We start from the raw sequence: 22,129 nt of genomic DNA on the forward strand, positions 1-22,129 counted from the left end.
TATTATCTTAAAATTTGGTGGATGGTGGTAATAGTGAAAAGAGATGGCAATGGTAGCGAGTAGCGATGATGGAGAGAGTAGTGGCGTCAGTGGTGATGGCGGCACAATGACAGTGGTGATGGTGGTGGGTGATGACGGTATAATGGTGGTGGTGGAGCCAATTGTGAGGGGTGGTAAGTTGGTTGTAGTGGGGGCATTTAGTGAAAGTTTAAATAGACGGTTGAAAATTATAGTGAGTGAAAATTACAATATATGAGCTTTGTTTCTCAGTTTATTTATTTATACACCATAATTTTAATTTTACTATGGATTTTTAAAAATATGCACTATGTATTACAGTTTCAATACGGTGTTAACTACTTAACTTACGGTGTGTTTGTTTGGGCTGATTTTGAGTGGAAAGAGAAGGTGGTCATGGATTATAAGAGGAAATTAAACACTGTTCACAAGCTGTTTGGATTGCACAAGAAAGGAAAAGGGAGGGATCAAATTTGTGTGGGCCCCGCAATTCAGTTTTCTCGCCAACCTTGCGAGGAAAACTGACAACTTGCACTGCATCTTCACTAACTTACAACTTTATCCTCATTTCTTTACTTTGTTCACGTTACATTTTTTTTTTCTGGTACAAACTTCTCATTTCTTAAATTCTAAAATTAGTCATACTATGTTTATTAATTCGTAATTAGTTTCAAAAGTTATTTTCAAATTTATATTAAATCTAAATATATCTGGGTTTATTATATATTATTAATAAATATTAAATATAAAATAAATTTAAATAAATGAGATATTCTTTGCTAAAATATCATTCATATAAAAATTACCTTAAAAAAATATTAATATAAAAGTTGTAAATATATCTTGTTATAATATTCACATTTTATTTTCTAAAGTTCAACTTGGAAAAAAATAATAAAAAATGTAAAATAAAATATCTAATTATTAATATTTAAATATATTATATCCTAATATCTAATAATTTACTTTTAAAATATTCAAATAATGTATAAGGGTAAAATTGTAATTTTCAGTTACCCTCATTTTATTTTTATATCACTTTCCATCACTTTTCCATTCTCTTTCTCTTGATCCAAACACCTCTAAAATCACTTCAATATCCTTCTATATTCTTTCCTTTTACATTCTTTCCACCTATATTCCTTCCACTAATTTTCATCCCTACATCCAAACAGAGCATTAATGTTAAATATATATATATATATATATATATATATATATATATATATATTTTTTAAAACTTAGTGTTAAATAAACTAGATTATCATAAGACCATTTACAATGGTTGTTGAAAATTAGTGTTGAAGATTGTTGAGAGGTTATAATGGTTGTTGAAGATTGTTGAGGGTGATGTGGAGGGGAGAGAGAGGGGAGAAATGTTGAAGATTTTTAACATTGTTGAAGAGAGTGTTTTTTTTAGGCAGCGACACGTGTCACAATCTGATTGGCTCGCTGAATTTTTTTTACCCTTATCTTTTGAACTTAATTATTTCATAAAAAAAAGTTTTCTGAAAAAAAAAAATTATACCAAAATTTATGATTTTTTTTTCTCTATAAATAGAGACTTGGTTCGTTTGATTTGGACACAGAAAAAAAAACCAAGTTTTTCACCATCTTATTATCTCTCTCACCATCTTATTATCTTTCTATTAGCCTTTGTTTTGAGTTAAGGAAATAAAATAAATTATTGTCTATATTTAAAAAAAAATTAAGTGTTTATTATTTTAATTTAATTTAAAATAATAATTGTAATTTTATGTAAATAATAAAACAAAAATATAAAATTAAATAAAAATATGAAATAAAAAAGTGGTGGGGTAGGGTGAGTGGTAGGTTAGGGTATTGAATGAAAACCATTGGAGTGGGTAATTGTTGAGGGTTTGTTGAATTGGTGAGAGAAGATGATGTGGAGTGTTGAGAAGAGAAAAAGTGGTGTTGAGAGAGGGTAAATTGTTGAGACCATTGTAAATGGTCTAAGAATTTAAACTTACGAAAAATATTTATTATGGAGAACATGCTATTTTTCAAACGGATGTCCACATCAAAAAATACACTAATGTAATGTTTTTGTTCAACTTACTTAAAAATAGAGTAAAATACACTCACCCCCCTCAAAGTTTGTGAGAATAACACTTAACTCAATTCTTATCCAAAATATACACTCCACCCCAATAATAATCTCATAATTACACTTAGATCCAAAATATACACTCCACCCCACCCCTTTAACCCCATCCAAAAGATGCTAACGGAATATTCCTTTAACTCAAATTAATTAATTAAAATATAAATGATAAATAAATTACTTTATCCTCTAACCAAATAATAATTGTACTATAATTTTGTAAATATTCTAAATATTTATAAAATATTTTAAATACCTCCAAATAAAAAATAATAATTAAACTTCATGTTTATTATGGTCAAAATATTTCTCTCTCTAATATAACTCAAATTTAAATATGGAGTATTTCAGTCAAAATATTTATCAAATGATGAGTTCTTAATACCTGTGTATAACCTTAAACAACTTATATTTTAGAACTTAAAATGCCATGTGCTTAAGTGCTCATACAACCTAATAACTAAGATAATCACATATCGTCATAACACAATTATATTTTGAAAGTTTAGTAAACTTATTGACAAATTTTTTTAGTAAACTTAGTGGTAAAGTTTTTGAGTTTTGATGGTTCTGACATTGAGTTAAGTTTTGCTAAATTTGTGATGGAAAATGTTGTTGCCTTGAAGAGGATGATTTCAAACTTAGCTGGAAGCTACGTAACTCAGATCCGGAAGAAGTAAAACATAAGTTGTTCTCGTTTAAGAAATGTTCTAGTTCTATGAATTTGGAATTACACCAAGAAGGCCAGAACATGCTTTATTGTAAATCATCTGTGCTGCCCTCCAAATAACAAGGATTTGTTTACTTGAATGAGAAATGATTATCTCGTGCTACTTTTTTTTTAAAAAAAAAAGTATATTTATTATTTAGTTGGAAGATAATGTAATGTATTTATATTTAAATTAATTAATTTTGAGTTAAAAGAATATTCCGTTAGCATCTTTTAGATGATGTTAAAGGGGGTGGGGTGGAGTGTAGAATTTAGAGAAGAATTGAGTTAAGTGTAATTGTGAGATTATTATTGGGGTGGAGTGCATATTTTGGATAAGAATGAAGCTAAGTGTTATTCTCACAAATCTTGAGTGGGATGAGTGTATTTTACTCTTAAAAATATATATTCAGAAGAGATGGCTGTCAAGGTGCACAATTCAAACTGAATACTTTTTAGTTCTTTTCTTATGATTGATAGACAGTAGCTTTCGAGAAAAATGATTGATAGAAAGTACTAATAAAAAATTATAAATATTATCTTGTCTTTTGTGAGCATAAATTAGTAATTAAATAAGTAAAAATAAATGTAATCATCTAAAAAGGCTATTTTTTAATAAAAAATTATAAACATATCAAGCATTGAACATTTTAATAAACAAATTAATTCCCAGCTCTTTAATTAGTATATTTGAAGAGCATCCACCGGCATATTCTTTTTCAAAAACTACAATAAAATAGGATGGGACAGTTTGCTCCAACTGGCCATTTTTAAGCATGAGAATCAGAGATTTAATAGATATACAATATATTATTAATTTTAATTTTTTTATATAAGAACAACATGACTAACATAAAATAAAATTCATGATATATTTAAAATATACACACAATAATAGACCACCAAACACGTATTGAAAAATAAGGATATATTCACACTTCACCTTATCTTCTATATATTTTTTTTTTATCTTTTTCTAAATTTTCTGTCACATCACACATCATATTATTTATTTCTCTCATTTATCTTCACATTCTAAAAAGGTAGAGGTGAAAATGCATGGGGAACCCAACATTATTCAACAAGATTGTTCTAACTTAGACAAACATTTTAGTTCGAATATCTATAAATACTAGGGGTGTAAGCGGATACTACCCGATCCGCGAATCCGATCAAACCGATCCGATCCAAACACTTTATGGTGGGTCGGATTGGATCATCGGTTCGGTTCGGATTTTTTTTACTGCATCCGATTACCATCGGTTCGGGTATCGGATTTGAAGATTGAAAAACCGATCTATCCGAACCAACCCAATGAATTGAGAACTGTTATTTACATGTAACCCAAACACTTTAGCCCATTACATTGCATATTTATATTTGCATTTGAGATGTTGGTTTTACCTGAATTATATGGATTATGTCATTATCGAATGTTTTGTTCTTTGTAAATGTTATATTTTTCTATATTTTTACCATTTTTTACATTTTAATGATAATTTTCGTGCAAATTTCTTAATAATAATTTTTTTATTTCAATCTGACAATCCGATCCGAACCAATCCAATTGAGATCAGATTGGTTTGGTTCGGGTTTAGAAACAAAAAATTAGGAAATCCGAACCAACCCAAACCGAACATGTTTAATTGGTTCGGACATTTAAACACCCTAAATCCGAACCAATCCGATCTGATTACACCCCTAATAAATACAACTATATTTAATAAAAAAATCTTTATTACTAATAAAATTTTATCCGACTCGAATAGAATTGCATTATCCTTACCCTGACCCCTGAACATATAGGGCTCGTTTGGTGATCAGGATATGATATAAGAGGATATGATATGTGAACATGATAGCAACGGGATATGATGAAAGCAGAATAGACTCTTATCATATCCTGTGTTTGAGGTACACATGATAAGGACAGGATATGATAGGAAAAAATGTATCAAATTTATATTTGAATAGAAAATACATTTAAAAATTGATTATTCTATTAAATTTAATTTCTTTACATTTTCATGAATGAGTCTATATTTTAAAATAACTAAAATTAATTTAAATTTTATTAATTAGCCTATTTTATTTTCTTGAAGATAGCTTATATTTTAAATAAAATTATGCACCTAACCAATTGGTTTTCACTTAGTTGTGACACGTGATAAGCAATAAAAATTAACTAAATTAAAAATATTATTATTTCAAAAATACTTTATATTTAAATTATTATATAAATAGATAAATAATATTTAAATAATAGGAGATGAAAATATTAAATTAGTCTATTATTATTAATAAATCAAAATTTGTAAGTGAGTAGTCTATTTTACTATTTATGAATAATAATTTTATTTATTTTTATTTTAGTTAAATTAATATTTTTATATTTATTAATTAATATTATTATAAATTATAAATTATATAATATTAAAATAAATTAATTTGGAGTTAGGATAATGAAAGAAAATATATAACTGGTATCCTATCATGTTCTATCATAACTCCCCCCTAAGGATAACTTTTACACATGATTGACAGGATAGGATAGGAGACAGGATAGTGTTATCCTATCCTACTGGCGCAACAAACAACATATAACAACAGAATATGATTATTATCCTGTTCTATCCTATCCTGTCCTGGCCACCAAATGGGTCATAACTGATTTAAACAAAATAAAAATAAACATGCAACAATAAGAATAAAAAAGCCAAACAAATTACAAGTGGGTCCCACATGCATACCTCAATGAGACAGTGACTCAATCTCTCTCCCACTTCCACAAGTTCACACTCTCTCTCTCTCTCTCTCTCTCTCTCTCTCTCTAGATTATAGCTCTCTCTGTCTTGCTCTGCCTCTCTCTCACAGTCACAGATGATTTGTCTTGTAGCCAAGGTGATGCTCTGTTACCGTAGAAAAGCAACACAATAGCCAAAACTACCTAACAAACTCAGAAACACAGGACACTCTCTGCTTCTGTTACAACTCAATCCTCATTCCATGTGAAAAAAAAAACAATTGCATTTGTTGTGTTCATCTCAATTTTCATCATTGGCAAAATTGCATGAAAATTGAGATGATTTCTAGTTTCTGATTCTCTTGCTTGATTAAAAAAGTACACTTAACCAACTTTGGTATTCTCAGTGGGAGAAGTAGCAGATTGTGCTGAACCAGGTGAGTCTTGTTTCGTCTAACACATGCAAACAAGGTTTTTTCTTTCTCTCCTCAAATGGGGTTTGGTTAAAAAAAAATCATTTCTGAGATAATGGGATTCAAAATTTTGATTTTTTTTCATATGGGTATTTGTCTGTTCAAACTTCAAACTAATTCGTGTAACCTTGGCAAAGCTTGAACCTTTTTATCCTAGTTCTGCATAAGTTTTCAAATTCAATGCTTTTAGGCTTGATCAGTGTAAGGGTATAGATTTTATGTTCAATTTTTGAAATGGGGTTGATTTTTGGTTTTTGTTTTTTTGGCCTCATCCATCAATGAAATTTTCAATTTTTTGTTTTCTTTTTCAGATTTTATAGTGTAGGTTGGATCCATGGTTGGAAGAGGAATGGAGTTCATGTGATTTCTAATTCAAAGCTTGAAGGTTTTGCTGACAAAATTGACTGTGTCTTATTCTTAAGGGGTGGAGGAACCGAGGAAAAGGGTTATAGGACTGCATTGGAAGTTGTTGGATTGAGCTGAAAATGGCTTCAAGTGTAGACACTGATCAAGATGGTGATAACATAGGTAGCATGTGGGATTTGGATCAGAAGCTTGACCAGCCCATGGATGAAGAAGCAGGAAGGCTCAGAAATATGTACAGAGAAAAAGTATGATTCTGCATTGAAATTTATATTAAGGTTCTTTCTCTTATTGAATTTTTTTCATTGAGGAAATCAAAATGATATTCATGACTTTTAATTAGCTTTCTTAGTTTATACAGAAAGTTATGCTTGTAATGATGATTTGCCAATCCAACATTAAAAGGTTATAGCTAGCTTTCTTCAAACATCGTTCAGTATTCAAATGGTGCTTGGAACTTGAGTTAGGAATCTTTGATTTTGATTTATTTCTTCTATAATTTCGGCACTTTAATGCATAATCCAGTTAGTAGTTGTCACTTAACAAAAAGTGTCTCAGGCTGTGTTATTTTCCCGCTTTCTTACTTAACGGTATCCAAATGAGCTCTAACAGTGACAAGGACTTCATCTAAACACAATTCGAACAAAAATACTTTCATAAAATGTATTCTGGAGTCTGGATTTGTAAGAATACCTCTAGTCTAATTTCAAATACATATACTTAAGCAATTTGAGTACATATGTAAATGCTAATTTGATTAAGAAATTCAAACTTTTCTGTGTTGTACAGATGTAATACACAATACTATGCTATTACCTGATGTAATGGGATTTGGAATATTATTTCTATTTGATGTAGTTTTGATTTGTTCAGAAATTTTCAGCATTGTTGCTTCTGCGGCTTGCATATCAAAGTCTTGGTGTGGTTTATGGAGATTTGGGAACTTCACCCTTGTACGTTTTCTACAATACATTTCCGAATGGCGTGAAAGATGAGGAGGATTTAATTGGAGCTCTTTCCTTGATTATCTACTCTCTCACTTTGGTTCCGCTTGTCAAATATGTTTTTATTGTTTTAAGAGCAAATGACAATGGCCAAGGTATGCATTGTTTTGTCTTTAGTATACTATGTTTCAATGAATGATGTCTGAGCTGCGACAAAGTTTAACCAAACTAACATTTGTGGAGCAGGTGGAACATTTGCGCTTTATTCCTTGCTCTGCCGACATGCAAAAATTAAAACCATTCCCAACCAGCATCGCACCGATGAAGAGCTTACAACATATAGTCGTTCCACCTTCCATGAAAGGTCATTTGCTGCAAAAACCAAAAGATGGTTAGAGGAACATGAATCTAGGAAGAGCGCCATTCTTATTCTCGTCCTTGTTGGTACCTGCATGGTGATTGGAGATGGGATTCTTACCCCAGCTATATCTGGTATCCCTGCTCTCTGAAACTGATATATTGTTCCCAAATATTTGATAAATGTCAACTTGCTTGCATTTTACCAAATTATCTATCAATGCACATGTTTCAGTATGTTATGGGTGCACATTTGTGAAGATTTAACAAAATGTTAAAGGAAGTGGACAAAATCATTTTATGGGATAAGAAAAACTGAAAAAGAGCACCATTTTCTCTGTATGACACAAGACGAAAGTCGAATTTTTTTCCGTTGCCTGGTTGTGGAGTTCTCGAAACTGATGCCCAGGGTTACTGTTAAGATGAACTAATGAATTTGTTGTATGCTGTAAGTTTGTTTAAGAAAGGGTCCGACTTATCTGAGCTCTTGTTCTGTATGTATGATGTGATGCTTTTGGCTTGAGAATGATGCTCATATCTTTATTAACAAGGAGACTTGATGGGGATCCTGAAGAATGCATTGCTTGTTTTGGACTGAGTAGAGCTGATTTCGCTAAGTTTCTTAATACTTCTCTTTTTTCTAGGAAGTGTGCGTGCTTGAGTAGCATGACTTATGGAAATTAATTTATTCTTGATTTCTTTTTTTGTTAATTTATATTTATGTACGTTGAATATCAAAAGAATCAAGAGTTGATGTTTTCACCATAAATAGTCTTTGTTTTTTCTCGAGTATCACTTCAATTCATCCCGAGTTATTTCAAGAGATTCACAACCCTATTTTTCATTGTAGTTTTATCAGCTGTTGGTGGCATCAAGGTAAATCAGCCTCACATGAGTAGCGGTATGGCCCTACTCCTATAACAAGAATATTTCCTTTTCCTAGTTCTATGTTTGGAAGTTTTTAATTATTGGTCTTGAAAAGCTTCTTTATGTTTGGACTACAGGTGCAGTTGTGTCGGTTGCTGTTTTAATACTAGTTGGGTTTTTCAGCTTGCAACACTATGGCACAGATAAAGTTAGTTGGCTTTTCGCTCCAATTGTTCTTCTTTGGTTTCTCCTAATCGGAGGTATCGGTTTATATAACATCTGGTACTATGGAGGCAGCGTTCTAAGGGCTTTCTCTCCTGTGTATATATATCGCTATTTTAACAGAAGAGGAAAAGAAGGATGGACTTCCCTTGGTGGCATCATGCTCAGCATAACAGGTAAAATTCAACTTTTATTGCTTTTCATTTCCTTCATGTATTTCAGTATCATTAACAAATGAAGGGTATATAGTTATTATTTTGTATTTGACTACTTATGATGATTTTTATCAGGAACCGAGGCTCTTTTTGCGGACCTAGCTCATTTTCCAGTCTCAGCTGTACAGCTTGCATTTACTTTAGTTGTGTTTCCTTGCCTTCTTTTAGCCTATTCTGGACAAGCTGCTTACCTTACGCAAAACTTGAGTCATTCACAAGATGCGTTTTACCGTTCTATTCCAGGTTAGTTATACCTTTATTGAAACTTTAATTTGGAATATCATCTGATAATCAGCAAGTATATTGCCACATTGAGATTTCCCTTCTTCTATTTGAGTTTATGTTTACTTTATTATTCTTAGAATTCGGGTTATGTCTAATTCTACCCTTAAAGCTAGCTTAGGGGCGATGGTTGCTCTACCCTTCATAAGGACTATTTTGGCCATATATCTCTAGGCAATGTGCGACTCCAACATATGGATCTATGATATGCCCTGATACGATCTTAGAATTCGGCCAACTAACTTGTTCTTTTCTTGTTCTTTTTTCTCTATCTTTATGTTAAAACCGAATTATTTCTTGTTCTTTTTTCAATTGTTGGCACCATTGCATGAAGTAAATAGAAGTGATTGGCAAAGTAATCAATGAACAATAATATTAAATAATCATCCTTGCATAATGCAAATTTGTTTCTTCATGTGTTTAGATGTTGATTATCCTTAGTTCTGCAGAAAAAATATACTGGCCAGTATTTGTTGTTGCAACAGCAGCAGCCATAGTTGCTAGCCAGGCCACAATATCGGCAACTTTTTCAATTATTAAGCAAGCCCTTGCTCATGGATGTTTCCCTAGAGTTAAAGTTGTATACACATCAAAGAAATTCCTTGGCCAGATATATATTCCAGATATCAATTGGGTCCTTATGGTTCTTTGCATTGCTGTTACTGCTGGGTTTGAAGAGCAAAGCCAGATTGGAAATGCATATGGTGAGTTTTTCCCTTGTTAAATGTTCTGATGAAATGGAAACTCACTTCAAATGATTACACACATTCACACTCATGCATGCATGCTTTTCTTTGTTTTCCCCTTAGCACTTTCAAGTTAAACCTATCTTCTGAAAACCTTGAAATGCCCAAACTTGCTACAACTTACACGGGGAACATAAACCCTTTTGCATAACCTAGTGGCTAGTATTTCGGAACTTGTACAACAAAATGTGTATATTTGGATGGTTGGTAGAAGTGACTTATTATAATGTTAAGAGGATTAAATCAAAAGCAATATTTTCCAGCTAATATAGACTCTTCATTCATCCATATGTTTGAGTAAATGCTTCAAATACCCCCTACGATGTTCTTCCCCAACCTTTTACATCTAAGGGTCCGTTTGGAGGAGCTTATTTTATAGCATAAACGCTTGTGCAAGTGTTTGGGAGAGCTTATGTAAATAGCTTATGGCCTATCTATAAGCTGTTTTGAGCTTATTTTCATATGCTGTTCAGATTAGCTTATGAATTAGAGTTTATGCTTACATATAACCTGTGTTCAGCTCATTCAATAAGTTTCTCAAATTAGCCTATGAATAAGCGCTTATGCGATAAGCGATTATTGCCATAAGCACTTAATTAAACTATTTTCCAAAACACACCCTAAATCTTTAAGCACACTGCATAGTACGCTTGCATTTCATGTGTCAAAACAACATGTACTTTAGGAAACTACGTACTGCTTCCTTTCTATCACTTTAAGATTTTGACACATTCTCATTTCAAAAAAAAAGAAGATTTTGACACATTAAGAAGTAGTATTAATGTTGTTTTTGTTAAAAATATTTATAACTTCTTAATATACCCTTTATCGCTCTTATTAATTTTGACTCTTCAATTTTCCTTTCACCATTAAGAATTATATTATGTTAAAGATGTAATTGGTAAAGCATAATTAATGGTCAAAATAGTGATAGATATTAAGGAACAGATGGAGGAATACTCATGGACATGTTTAGTGCTGTACCTCTGTTTTACAATGTCATTACAGCCTTTCTTTAAGCTTCTTCTCAATTGCGTAATTTATCATCATCATAACAGGTACCGCAGTTGTGATAGTCATGCTGGTTACGACATTGCTTATGATTTTAATCATGATATTAGTGTGGCGTTGCCATTGGATTCTTGTCCTCATCTTCACTTGCTTATCATTGATTGTGGAATGCACCTACTTCTTCTCTGTACTCTTCAAAGTTAACCAAGGTGGGTGGGTTCCCCTTGTGATTGCTGGAGCATTTCTTGTTATTATGTCTGTTTGGCATTACGGCACGGTGAAACGCTATGAGTTTGAAATGCACAGTAAGGTCTCCATGGCATGGATTCTCGGCCTTGGCCCAAGTTTAGGACTTGTTCGTGTCCCTGGAATCGGACTAGTCTACACAGAGCTCGCGAGCGGAGTACCCCACATTTTCTCTCATTTCATCACCAACCTACCAGCCATCCACTCCGTGGTTGTTTTTGTGTGTGTCAAGTACCTTCCTGTCTACACAGTCCCGGAAGAAGAGCGATTCCTTGTTAAGAGGATCGGACCTAAGAATTACCACATCTTCCGATGCGTGGCGCGGTATGGCTACAGAGACCTGCACAAGAAGGATGAGGGTTTTGAGAAAAAGCTTTTTGATAACCTTTTCATGTTTGTTCGGCTCGAATCTATGATGGAAGGGTGTTCGGATTCCGATCAGTACAGTGTATATGGACAGCAAACAGAGCAATCAAGAGATGTCCTATTGAATAACAATGGAAACACAGCTTCTTTCAACATAGATTCACCAGTTTCCTCAGAAGACTCAATTTTACCAGTCATATCACCACCACATGTGAATATTACTGTCAGGTCCTGTGGTCAAGTTAGCAACCACACCGAGGTTGATGAGCTTGAGTTTTTGAATAGGTGCAGGGATGCAGGGGTGGTTCACATACTAGGAAACACAGTTGTGATGGCAAGGAGGGATTCAAGGTTCTACAAGAAAATAGCTGTTGATTATATATATGCATTTCTTAGGAAGATATGCAGGGAACATAGTGTGATCTTCAATGTTCCTCATGAGAGTCTCTTAAATGTAGGACAAATTTTCTATGTATAGGCATAGCCATTAGTGATTACCATTTTCTGCAAAGCTGGTTCAGTGTAGTATATGAACAAACACCTTGCTTGCGGTAATCAATGTTACAATTTGAAGTAATTGACTTCAGAAGGACCTATTTTTTGGCAATTAGCTGTTGAAATTGACTCCCAAAGGGATTAATAGGTTGTTCAGTCCATCTTGCTGTTAAAACTGGGTCGTTTTTTTTTGGTCTTAACACAGCTTTCCTACATGGAAGACAAAATTGTTTGAACCAGAAACATTCACAGCATAATGGGGCTAGCTCTTCCAACAAGGGTTTTCCCATTTATAATATTCAAACATGAGATCTTGCGTAAGGGTGAATCAAATATGTACTACCTAATCCAACCACTCGTTTGACTGCATTTCACACTGCCTAAGTACTCTACTATGATAAATTTTTAAATTACACTTAACCACCTAGTTTGGGTTTTTTTACTTGTGGTGCCTCGTGTGCATGTGGTGAACACTTCCCAAATCATAGGTTGGGTAAGGTTAACAACCTCCATTTTATAGGAAGGAAGGTTTGGTAGAACATGTGGGGTTTACTCCACATGCAATTTATAGGTGATGCTTTTTTAAAAAACTGCTATGCCCAAGGTAAACAAACCCCAATATTGTAGGTGAAAGTGAGTTGGGCACAATTGTCCTTTTTTTTCCTTTCTGTTTTGTGGGCGCAATCAAAAGTTAATTGACTCATGTGATGGGGCAGTGGAGTCTATTCTTTGTTTTCTTTCTTGGTTTGAAGCATCGAATACTTAGGGATAATTCAATCTGCATTATGGTGCAAAGGCATACAAAATACTTGTGCTTAAAAAGAGGGGGGGGGGGGGGGATTTGTGAAGGTAATTATATTATGAAAATATTACTCTTGTATTTACAACAAGGTGTGGCATGGTGGTTACTTACCTCATTCCTTAACTTTGAGGTGTGTGGAGGTAACTCGTTTATGAAAATATTACTCAAATGTTTGTATTTACAACAAAGTGTGGCGTGGTGGTTGCTTACCTCATTCCTTAATTATGAGGTCGGGTGTTCGGTAGATACGCTATCCTCAACCAATTTATTTTTTTTCAAAGAATGTGGAAGTCATACTCTCCATATATGCCTATAAAAAAATACTCTCCATATATGACTTCGTTCTTTAATTTTTTTTTATTATGGTACAAGTTTTAGGTCTTCTTTTTTTTGTACAGACAAGTTTTAGGTTCAATGTACTACTTAGATAGGCTTTGAAAAAATATAAAAAAGAGAACAAACATGGAAAGTGAATAAAATAAAATAAAGTCCTAAGTGGAAAGTACAACTTCCATATTAGAGAAAAGAAGTAACAGAAGATGAGGTGAGTAGTACTTGTAGAATATGACTTGCTCCATTTTATTATCACTTCTTCATTTGCACCATTCAACTAATTTCCAAATGATTATAAAAAAAAGTAATTTCCAAATGAAGTTACTCCAGCCGGGTAAAGCAAGCAAATGAAATACCTGTCAGCCATTAAACTTTTAGCCATGAAAATTTCACACTTTAGGTTTGCAAATAATACAAATTATATATAGTAAAAGTGGGTCTATTAAGTTTTAAAAGGAGTATAAAATCAGGTGTTGCTGACTCAACCTGTGCTGTGTAAAATTTGCTCATCCTATAAGTAGTCACATTTATATCAGACCAATGACCTGAATTATTTTTACCCAAACATCATTCTAGATTCAAAATTGAAAATCATTGGTTGCATCATTCACTAATGTCATCTCTGTTCACATGCTCTCAAGTCTCAAATACCAAATGCATCACGGAATTGGTGAAGCTCTTATTAGGCAATGTACCAATTAGAATTAAAGTAACTTATTCCTATTGACAACAAAACAAAACCAATTCAGCTTCAAAACAAAAATAGATTGTCAGTGATTCAGTTTGTTGTCCTTTATGGGCCATATTAAGTTTATTGTCCACGAGTGGAATGAGGGCCCACAAGTTAGCAGGGTCCAAACCCAAATGAGTCCGTGACTTGGTGAGTTACTTTTAAAGCCCATATTTTCTTCTTCACATCCCCCACTCTCTAAGAGGCATTGATGAAGCTGTTTGTAATGGGTAGAGTTATATTTGGATATCCTTCATCACCATTGCTAGTTATAATTGTCCCTCAACCCGTCCTAGTTATTCATTAGACCAACTTTGTGTACAGTAACATATCCATAGACCCTGAGTAATCTGTCTAACTAAGACCACATTTATGTAATATCAGATGAGATGACACGAAAGATACAAAGATGTATCTTAATAGATACTTTATTATTAATTTTGTTGGTCTGAAATGTCACATAGGATACATAGTACACATAAGTATATGATGCAAATTTCATTCGAATGACAAGTTTTATTTACCATACAACCTTACTTCAATGAGCAAATGAAAATAAGACATAAATCAAAGCAACCATCTTCTTGGTCGGCCCTAAAAGATCACCACTAAGTAAAAGTCAAGTTAGTCGATCATGACAAACCAAAGAAAAACTTTTTCTTATCTAACCAACTGGTTGAGTAAATGCTTAATTTATTGGAGTTAATGATTCAAGATCATTGAAGTAAGACATTACCTCAAAAGTCAATTGCGCTACAACATGACAAAGATAAGCGCTATAAATACAAGTTTAGTGAACATTGTAATTAGGCACTTTCATAATTACTTTCACTTTAAAAAAAACTTTTAGAATAAGTGGATTCTTTCTAATCATATTCTCAGATTAATCTCGCATCACCTCATTTATAGCTCCAATCACCTCGTTTACATCATCGCATATTCGCATTGAAGCTGAGAGCTTGCCTATCTCAATTTGTAGAAGAACAATTCTTTAAATTGTTTTCAACATTTTAATGAACTTGGCATGCAAGTTATATATTGTGTTCGAATCATTAACATAATTTTACTTTTTGGCTGCACATGCGTGAATGATATACTGATCATAAAGGAGTAGCTTTGTCAAAGCTTGGCCCTACTAATTATTGTATACTGTATTAGTTTTCCAAAACTGAATCTAAGACCCAAAAGCTAGTGTTTCTTTTATAAGAAAATATATAAAATAAAGGTTGAAAGGTGAAGGTTAAGGTGGTAAGTGGGTCCCGTTATAATAGGTTTGCATAACGAGGCACTGCTGTCAAATTATTTTCTTGTGCTTTGACCAGTGACTGATTAGTGGGATGCCATCTATGCCAATGTCATGCCTGAGGCTGTGGCCACTGGATTTTCCATATTCTCTGCAGCCTATTGCTTTTTATACTGCAATAGTGACATTTTCATAACACTGTTGTATTATATTTTTGCTAGAAAAACGGACTCAAGGATCCAATGAAAGAAACAAAATACAAAATTGAAAAACATTGAGGGCATATGAAAGGCTTGAAGAAAAACTATGGAGCTAGTAATATATAGCATTAGCCATGGCAGAGGGCATATGCTTAAGGGTAATAGATCACCCCACATGTTAGCATGTGTAAAAACCACCAAAGGTTACAAGGACAAACTATACTTCTTCTTCTTTTTTAATAAAAGGACAATAATTAGTCAGATTAGAGATATGGGATTGTTTATATTTTATGTAAGAATCAACAGCCTATCAAAAAAATAAATAAAAAAATGTAAGAATCAACAATATAATTTATTTGCGTAAAAGTTCTATTAGACGCATTTTTTTTTTGAGATTTTTGTCCTTCACACGTTCGAATTAAACAAAATTGCTTCAATAGATGATACTTATGGTTAAGAAAACTAGCACATATGTTATTCCAGTTTTATTATATATGAGAGTATGAGAGGAACTTATTCTAAAATGGGTTTAATTAAGAGATAAGACTATAATAGTAACATGACACCGTACATTAATTCAAAATCTTAAGAAAATGAGTCTATGCTCTTCACACTTATACTATCTTTAATTAACTCATTTTTAATTAATGTGAGATTTAAGTACCCCACTTGAAATTTTTAACATTATATTTCTCAAGTGTGAACCCAGAGTGAGTTTTAACATTGTATATACTCCCGCTCAAGTGAAAGCTTAGTCGAGTAGTGAGATCATTTAACCACGACCAAGCAAAGTAGTTAATTCAATCGAACTAACGACTCTAGTACCATTGTTAGAGTATGAGAGGAAGCCCGCGAATAGACAAATGTCTCTTTTTATAAGATTAAGATATAAGACTAGAATAGTGATTTCATACAACATCTTTGACCCAAAATCTTTGGGTTTGTTTAGTAGGAAGGATAAAAAGATACGATAAGATAATATAATCATATTATGTTGTAATTCGTCATTTGTTACGTCAGCATGATAAGATAATGCAATCTTGTCTCTTATCTTATCATATTCATCATGTGTAAAATTTATCCAGATAAGAGGAGTTGGGTTAGATCCCTGCAGGATAGGATAAATGTTTTTCTATTTTATTTTCACCATCATACCAATTTGATTTTTTTAATATTTATATTTTTATAATTTATAATGCACTAATTTATAAATGTAAAAATATTAATTTTAATAATATATTATTTTATTATTTATCAATTTTAGTTGCTATATATAAGTTAAAATTATTTAGTTAGTCCGATAAATTTAATTAAAAAATTGACTAATTTATAAATGGTGAAAATATTGAGTTTACTCATAAAAATAGATAAATGTTTCCTTATTACTTATTATTACTCAGTTAACATTATTTTTAATTATATTTAAAAATTAAAAATAAACTAATTATTCACTTATAAATATTATTTATCAATCGTAAATATAAATCAATTTTCTCTTCTCACTTGCTAGCAATTGCTGATTTGAAGCTATTTATCTACTTATATATTTTTTATAATTTAATACATACTAGTTTTTAAAAATAACTTTTTCATAATATTTTAAAATTTAGTTAATTTTTATTATTTATCACTTGTTACTTCTACGGTTTTAATTCAAATAGAATGATTAATAATTTTTTATTTATTTAATTTTAAAACATAGCCTCAAAAATGACTCTTTTAGAAACAAAGGAAAAAGAATTTAAATTGATTAATTACTGTACAAAAAAATATTATGTACTTTTTATTCGAATGAAAATTTCATTCATTTCTTATTATGCGTATCATGTATTATTATTATTGAGTCCACCTCAAACATAAGCTAGAAAAAAGTCTATCATACTCTTTTTTTAGATTGAGATTATATTTAAAAATTACATAGTTATATATATATATATATATTCTTTTTTGTACATCAAAAAAATAAATTACAGCTTATAGCCTCCAGAGTTAATTCCTAGATCTTCCTTTCCCAACTCTATCTTCACGAGCTCTTGATAGTTGTATTTATCTATGACAAGTTATTTTAAAAATTATAATTTGCTAGGGAAAGTTACAAATCTATAATTGTTTATAAAATTATTCAAAAATCAGTGATTGATCATAAGTTATTAAAAAAGTCTAAAAAATCATCACCATATTATCCTTTTTTCACAGGGAATGCGGAAGAAAACCAAAGAGAGAAACAAAGGAACATGACATCCCCCTGCTGCCCTGCCATCAATACAGGATTACAGGCCATCATTATTAATCGTCATCAAAACAAATGCGACTATAAGTTTGGTACAAATTCAAATCTTACTTTAATTTCATGTGTATCTCTATGTAAATCTATGCTAGTTATAGTGATCACGTGGCTGATGTAGATACTGCAGTCAAGGCAACTTATATATATTGTCATCATTGTTACCCTCATTTCTTTTTATTATTTTTATTTCAGATCTATCAAGGGAGAGATTTGCACTAAGAATATCTTGACTCTAATTGACATATACAAATACAAGCCCCTTTATTGGAAATTTATATAAAATAGGATTAGTATCCTGATTCAATAAAGTATTGGTTAATATCCTCTCATTATTATCAGGCATAAGGATTAGTACCTTAATTGATTAAATCCTCTTAGTTTAAATAATAATATAATCATCATCTTGATCAAGTTGTGTTTGTCTTTCATTTGATTATAAATACTGATCAAACCAATTTGTATACTTGAACACGATTTCTAAACCTAAAGAAAACAAATAAGATGCGAGCATAATAAAAACTAGGTTAGAAAAGAATTAATCTGAGTTAGCGGGAAAGATAAACTAAATATCAATTTTAAATATCATCAACCTAATTTCAATCATATTTATGAATTATAAAAGAAACTACAAAGTTTTCAGTAATTTGAAATGAATTTTTGAATGCCAGGCGATTTTCGTATCACTACATGATGAGCTACATATACATAATGAGTTGCTAGAGACTTGAAACTACTATAACATGAAATTAAAGAACTTTATGTTGTGTTAATTAGAGAATTTCAGTCTTTCACGGACAGTTCATGCATACGCAAAACCCTGTTTTGAAGCTATTATGGATAACTATGGAGTTTGTCACACAGATTCAAAAGAGTTGTACTTATTTTTTACTCGATCTTCAATATTAAGCGGGCTAATTTTTTAAATTTAAAATCCGCTCCTAAACTTCTTCTTCTTTTTTTCGTGGCACAAAACCATTAAACATGCATCTCATCATAACCCGCTTCTAAACTTAAAACTATGATAATGTGTATGTTTAATGGTTTCATGCCATGACCAGTGAGTTGATTGGGTTGGTCCTATATGCCCCGAGTAGTGATATATACACACCTCACTTTCTCTTACATCTCATTTTCACTCCTTCTTCTTCCTATATTTTTCTGTATTTTCTGTCACATCACACATCATATCAATTATATCTATTAATTATCTTCTTATTTAATGAGGTGGAGGTGAAAAATGAGTGGGTAAGTATCATTATTCATATGCCCCTTATTCCTTGTGAAATTACTACATCTACATTTTTCTTATTCAATAAAATATATATAATTCACCCCTTACCTTTGATGCACTATATATACTAGCTCTACTATGAGTCAAAGAACGCATCCAAGAGAATCACCCCTACCCTGATTCACAATTCCCCCAGTTCCCACATATTCAAATCACTCCAACACCAACAAACAACAAACAACATTCCTTTATAAGAAAAGTTACATGACAAAGATGTGGCCTCTCTGTTCAAAAAACACCACCACCACCTCTTCCACCACCATGAAGATGCAACATGAACCTGCAGCCACCGTGCCACCAAAATCTTCTTCTGCTGCTGCTGCAATTACCACCTCAAAATGTCACTGTTGCTGTTTGGTGACAAAACTGGTGAGAAAGCTCAAGAGACGAAGCCGCAGTACACCACGGCCCGTGAGTGCGAGCAGACAGGGCTCATTCCAATGCCGCTATGATCCATTGAGCTATTCCTTGAACTTTGACACCACTGGTTGTGGAACCTTATTGGATGAAGATTACTACAAGTTCTATGCATTTTCTTCAAGGTTTGTTGCAAATCCAAGAACTTCATGTCCTGTTCTTCAAGTAGCAGGGAACTCTGCTCATTAGAAAAAGAAAAGTAAACCACTCTGTGATAGATCTTCTCTTTTTCTTTTTCTTTTTCTTTATGAACTCTGTTTTTTCCCCTGTATTTTTTTTTCAAAAGAAATTGTGGGGTTCCTATTCTTTACCAACCTTAGAATCTCCGCACTGGCCAAAATGGTTATCATTCACAAATGTTTACAGTGGATCGAGGAATCTAATGAGTAAGAGATTATTGTGTAGCATGTATGTATTGAATGACCGATTGAGGAAATTTTAGAAGGCTAATTAGTTACTTACATAGCTTTTATTTTATCAGTAGTATCTTGAGAAGCCTCTTTTACTAGTAAGTGTGTGTTGGATACACTTTTAATCCAGATTAGCACACATTCTAATGTTAAAAAGAACACATTGAACATTTCTTCAATAGGTAGGGAGAGTTTCATTTACTTTTTATACAATGGTATCAAAAGATAATAAAGTGTTACATTCATATATTTATATTCACAATGCTGTCAAGATGGACAATTGGGGATGCTACTTTGCAGAAATCAAAATTCTTATAAAATAGTTACTAATGAAATATTTATTTTACTGTTTGAATCAATGTTTATAAAATGTGCAGATGGTCAAAATGAGAATTAAAAAAAAAAAAACAAGGCCTTGGAAATTGGTTCAAGAACCAATCATAGTATATAATATTGATTATTCCATTTGTATGTTTGAAATGAAGTTTTTATAAACATTGTTAACCATAATTGCCAGTTAATTAATCTCAGTGTCACGCAAAATAAACAACTAAACAGTGCGAGGCCTCCCGGGCATCCCAGTTCATGTGAATTTTGCTTCAAAATAGTGAATTGAATATTGAATATAGATTGGAAAGTGCATTAAGATGAATTATTTTTCCAAGACAATAGAGTCGTTGTTTCGTCAAAGTTATGGTGGTATATAACTTTTTTTGGAGCTTAAACTTGTGTTTTTACTTTCAGGATAATCTAACTTGTCTATCCTAGACCAATACTGCTCTGCTTGTATGCTAAGTTGATGACATGACGAAATGAAATGTACACATTACTAACAATAGAAAAGGTAGAAATTAAAAAGAAATGAGTCAGAAAGGAAGTCATGCATCGTCCACCAACATATAGATGTTGTTTATGATTGAATATATATAATGTGTGAACTGAATGGATGTGATTAAAGTTAATTATATATGTAGTTTGTATTTTAAAACTCGTAAGTGTGGTTGTTTCTTGAAATGTGGGCAGCCATGTGAAGGGCAGCTACTTTCTCCGAGCATGTCTATGTTATTAAGGAAGTTATGAGACAAAATTCCGCAAATAATGGTCAACAGAATTAGCCCCCAATACACATGCTCTAGGTTTAGCTATGTATTAGATAGTTGTTGAATTATTTTCATTTTTTTTTTCTCTTTATACAAGACTGATATATAACTAACGATTTAACCTAATGGGCATCTGTCGGCTGCCGCGATTAAAAATGATTGTTTAAATTCTGTCAAAAATTCAACTTTTAAAAAAGGGAAAGAAAGGAACAAATACGTGAGTAAGAATTAAAATCACTACATTCAATATGAATATTTTAATATATTTTATCGATTATTTTTCGGATCAAATCTCACACGTGGACGTGAGTAAGAAGATGTGGATATATACGATGCCATGATCAACACATAGTGCAAACCCTAGCAAAGTAGTAACAAAGAGCGAAAAAAGAGAGCTGCCACCTTCCCTCTGAATATTTTAATATATTTTACCACATTCGATTATTTTTTGGATCGAATCTCACACGTGGACGTGAGTCAGAAGATGTGGATATATACGATGTCATGATCAACACATAGTGCAAATCCTAGTAGAGTAGTAAAAAAGAGCGAAAAAAAAGAGTCGCCACCTTCCCTTTAAATATTTTAATATATTCTATCACATTCAATTATTTTTTGGATCAAATCTCACACGTGGACGTGAGTCAGAAGATGTGTATATATACGATGTCATGATCAATACATAGTGCAAACCAAAGCATAGTAGTAACAGAGAGCGAAAAAGAGAGCCGCCATCCCCCCCTCCCCCCCCCCCCGGTTGGGGGCGGGGGGACTTTCGTTCCTATTAGAGTTTTTCTACTCTTTAAGAGGATTTTCTTCTCTCCATTGTAAGTTTTCTATCATCTGAGTAAGATTTTTTTTCTTTTTTTCTTTATTCTTTTCTTCTTATTGCCTTGTCTTCTCCACTACCATTGCTCTATGAACCCTAGGGTTAAATATGTATTTGCTAGGTCCCCTCTATAATCATTAATCTGAATCGGCTCCATAGTTTGCCCATGGACGACTACGAAAGAGAGCGTGAGATAAAGAGGAAGTCCTAGTCACTTCCAATCATTCGACTGTTGCAGAATCTATAGATGAACGCTAGATGACTTCCAATGGTGATTCTCAATCCTTATCCTATTCGTGATTTAA

General features: G+C 32.3%; 2 protein-coding genes across 3 annotated transcripts; both read left to right on the forward strand.

Annotated features, from left to right (window-relative positions):
- Positions 1-5,651: 5,651 nt before the first annotated feature.
- Positions 5,652-12,341, forward strand: LOC130711502 (potassium transporter 10-like). 2 transcript variants are annotated; one of them, XM_057561167.1, is made up of 9 exons: positions 5,652-6,032; positions 6,380-6,679; positions 7,305-7,530; positions 7,622-7,867; positions 8,583-8,633; positions 8,737-8,997; positions 9,112-9,279; positions 9,768-10,022; positions 11,123-12,341. In XM_057561167.1, exons 2-9 carry the CDS (start codon positions 6,554-6,556, stop codon positions 12,163-12,165), a joined length of 2,376 nt encoding a protein of 791 aa, XP_057417150.1. In that variant the 5' UTR covers positions 5,652-6,032; positions 6,380-6,553; the 3' UTR covers positions 12,166-12,341. The 2 variants fall into 2 exon arrangements, with proteins under 2 accessions (XP_057417150.1, XP_057417151.1); XM_057561168.1 differs by having other exon boundaries at positions 6,491-6,679.
- Positions 12,342-19,147: 6,806 nt separating this feature from the next.
- On the forward strand, positions 19,148-19,942 carry LOC130713593 (uncharacterized). The gene has a single exon (XM_057563365.1). It carries the CDS (start codon positions 19,273-19,275, stop codon positions 19,672-19,674), a length of 402 nt encoding a protein of 133 aa, XP_057419348.1. The 5' UTR covers positions 19,148-19,272; the 3' UTR covers positions 19,675-19,942.
- Positions 19,943-22,129: the final 2,187 nt, after the last annotated feature.

The sequence above is a fragment of the Lotus japonicus genome, chromosome 4, assembly GCF_012489685.1.
Source record: "Lotus japonicus ecotype B-129 chromosome 4, LjGifu_v1.2".
In the NCBI taxonomy this organism is placed as follows: Eukaryota; Viridiplantae; Streptophyta; class Magnoliopsida; order Fabales; family Fabaceae; genus Lotus; species Lotus japonicus.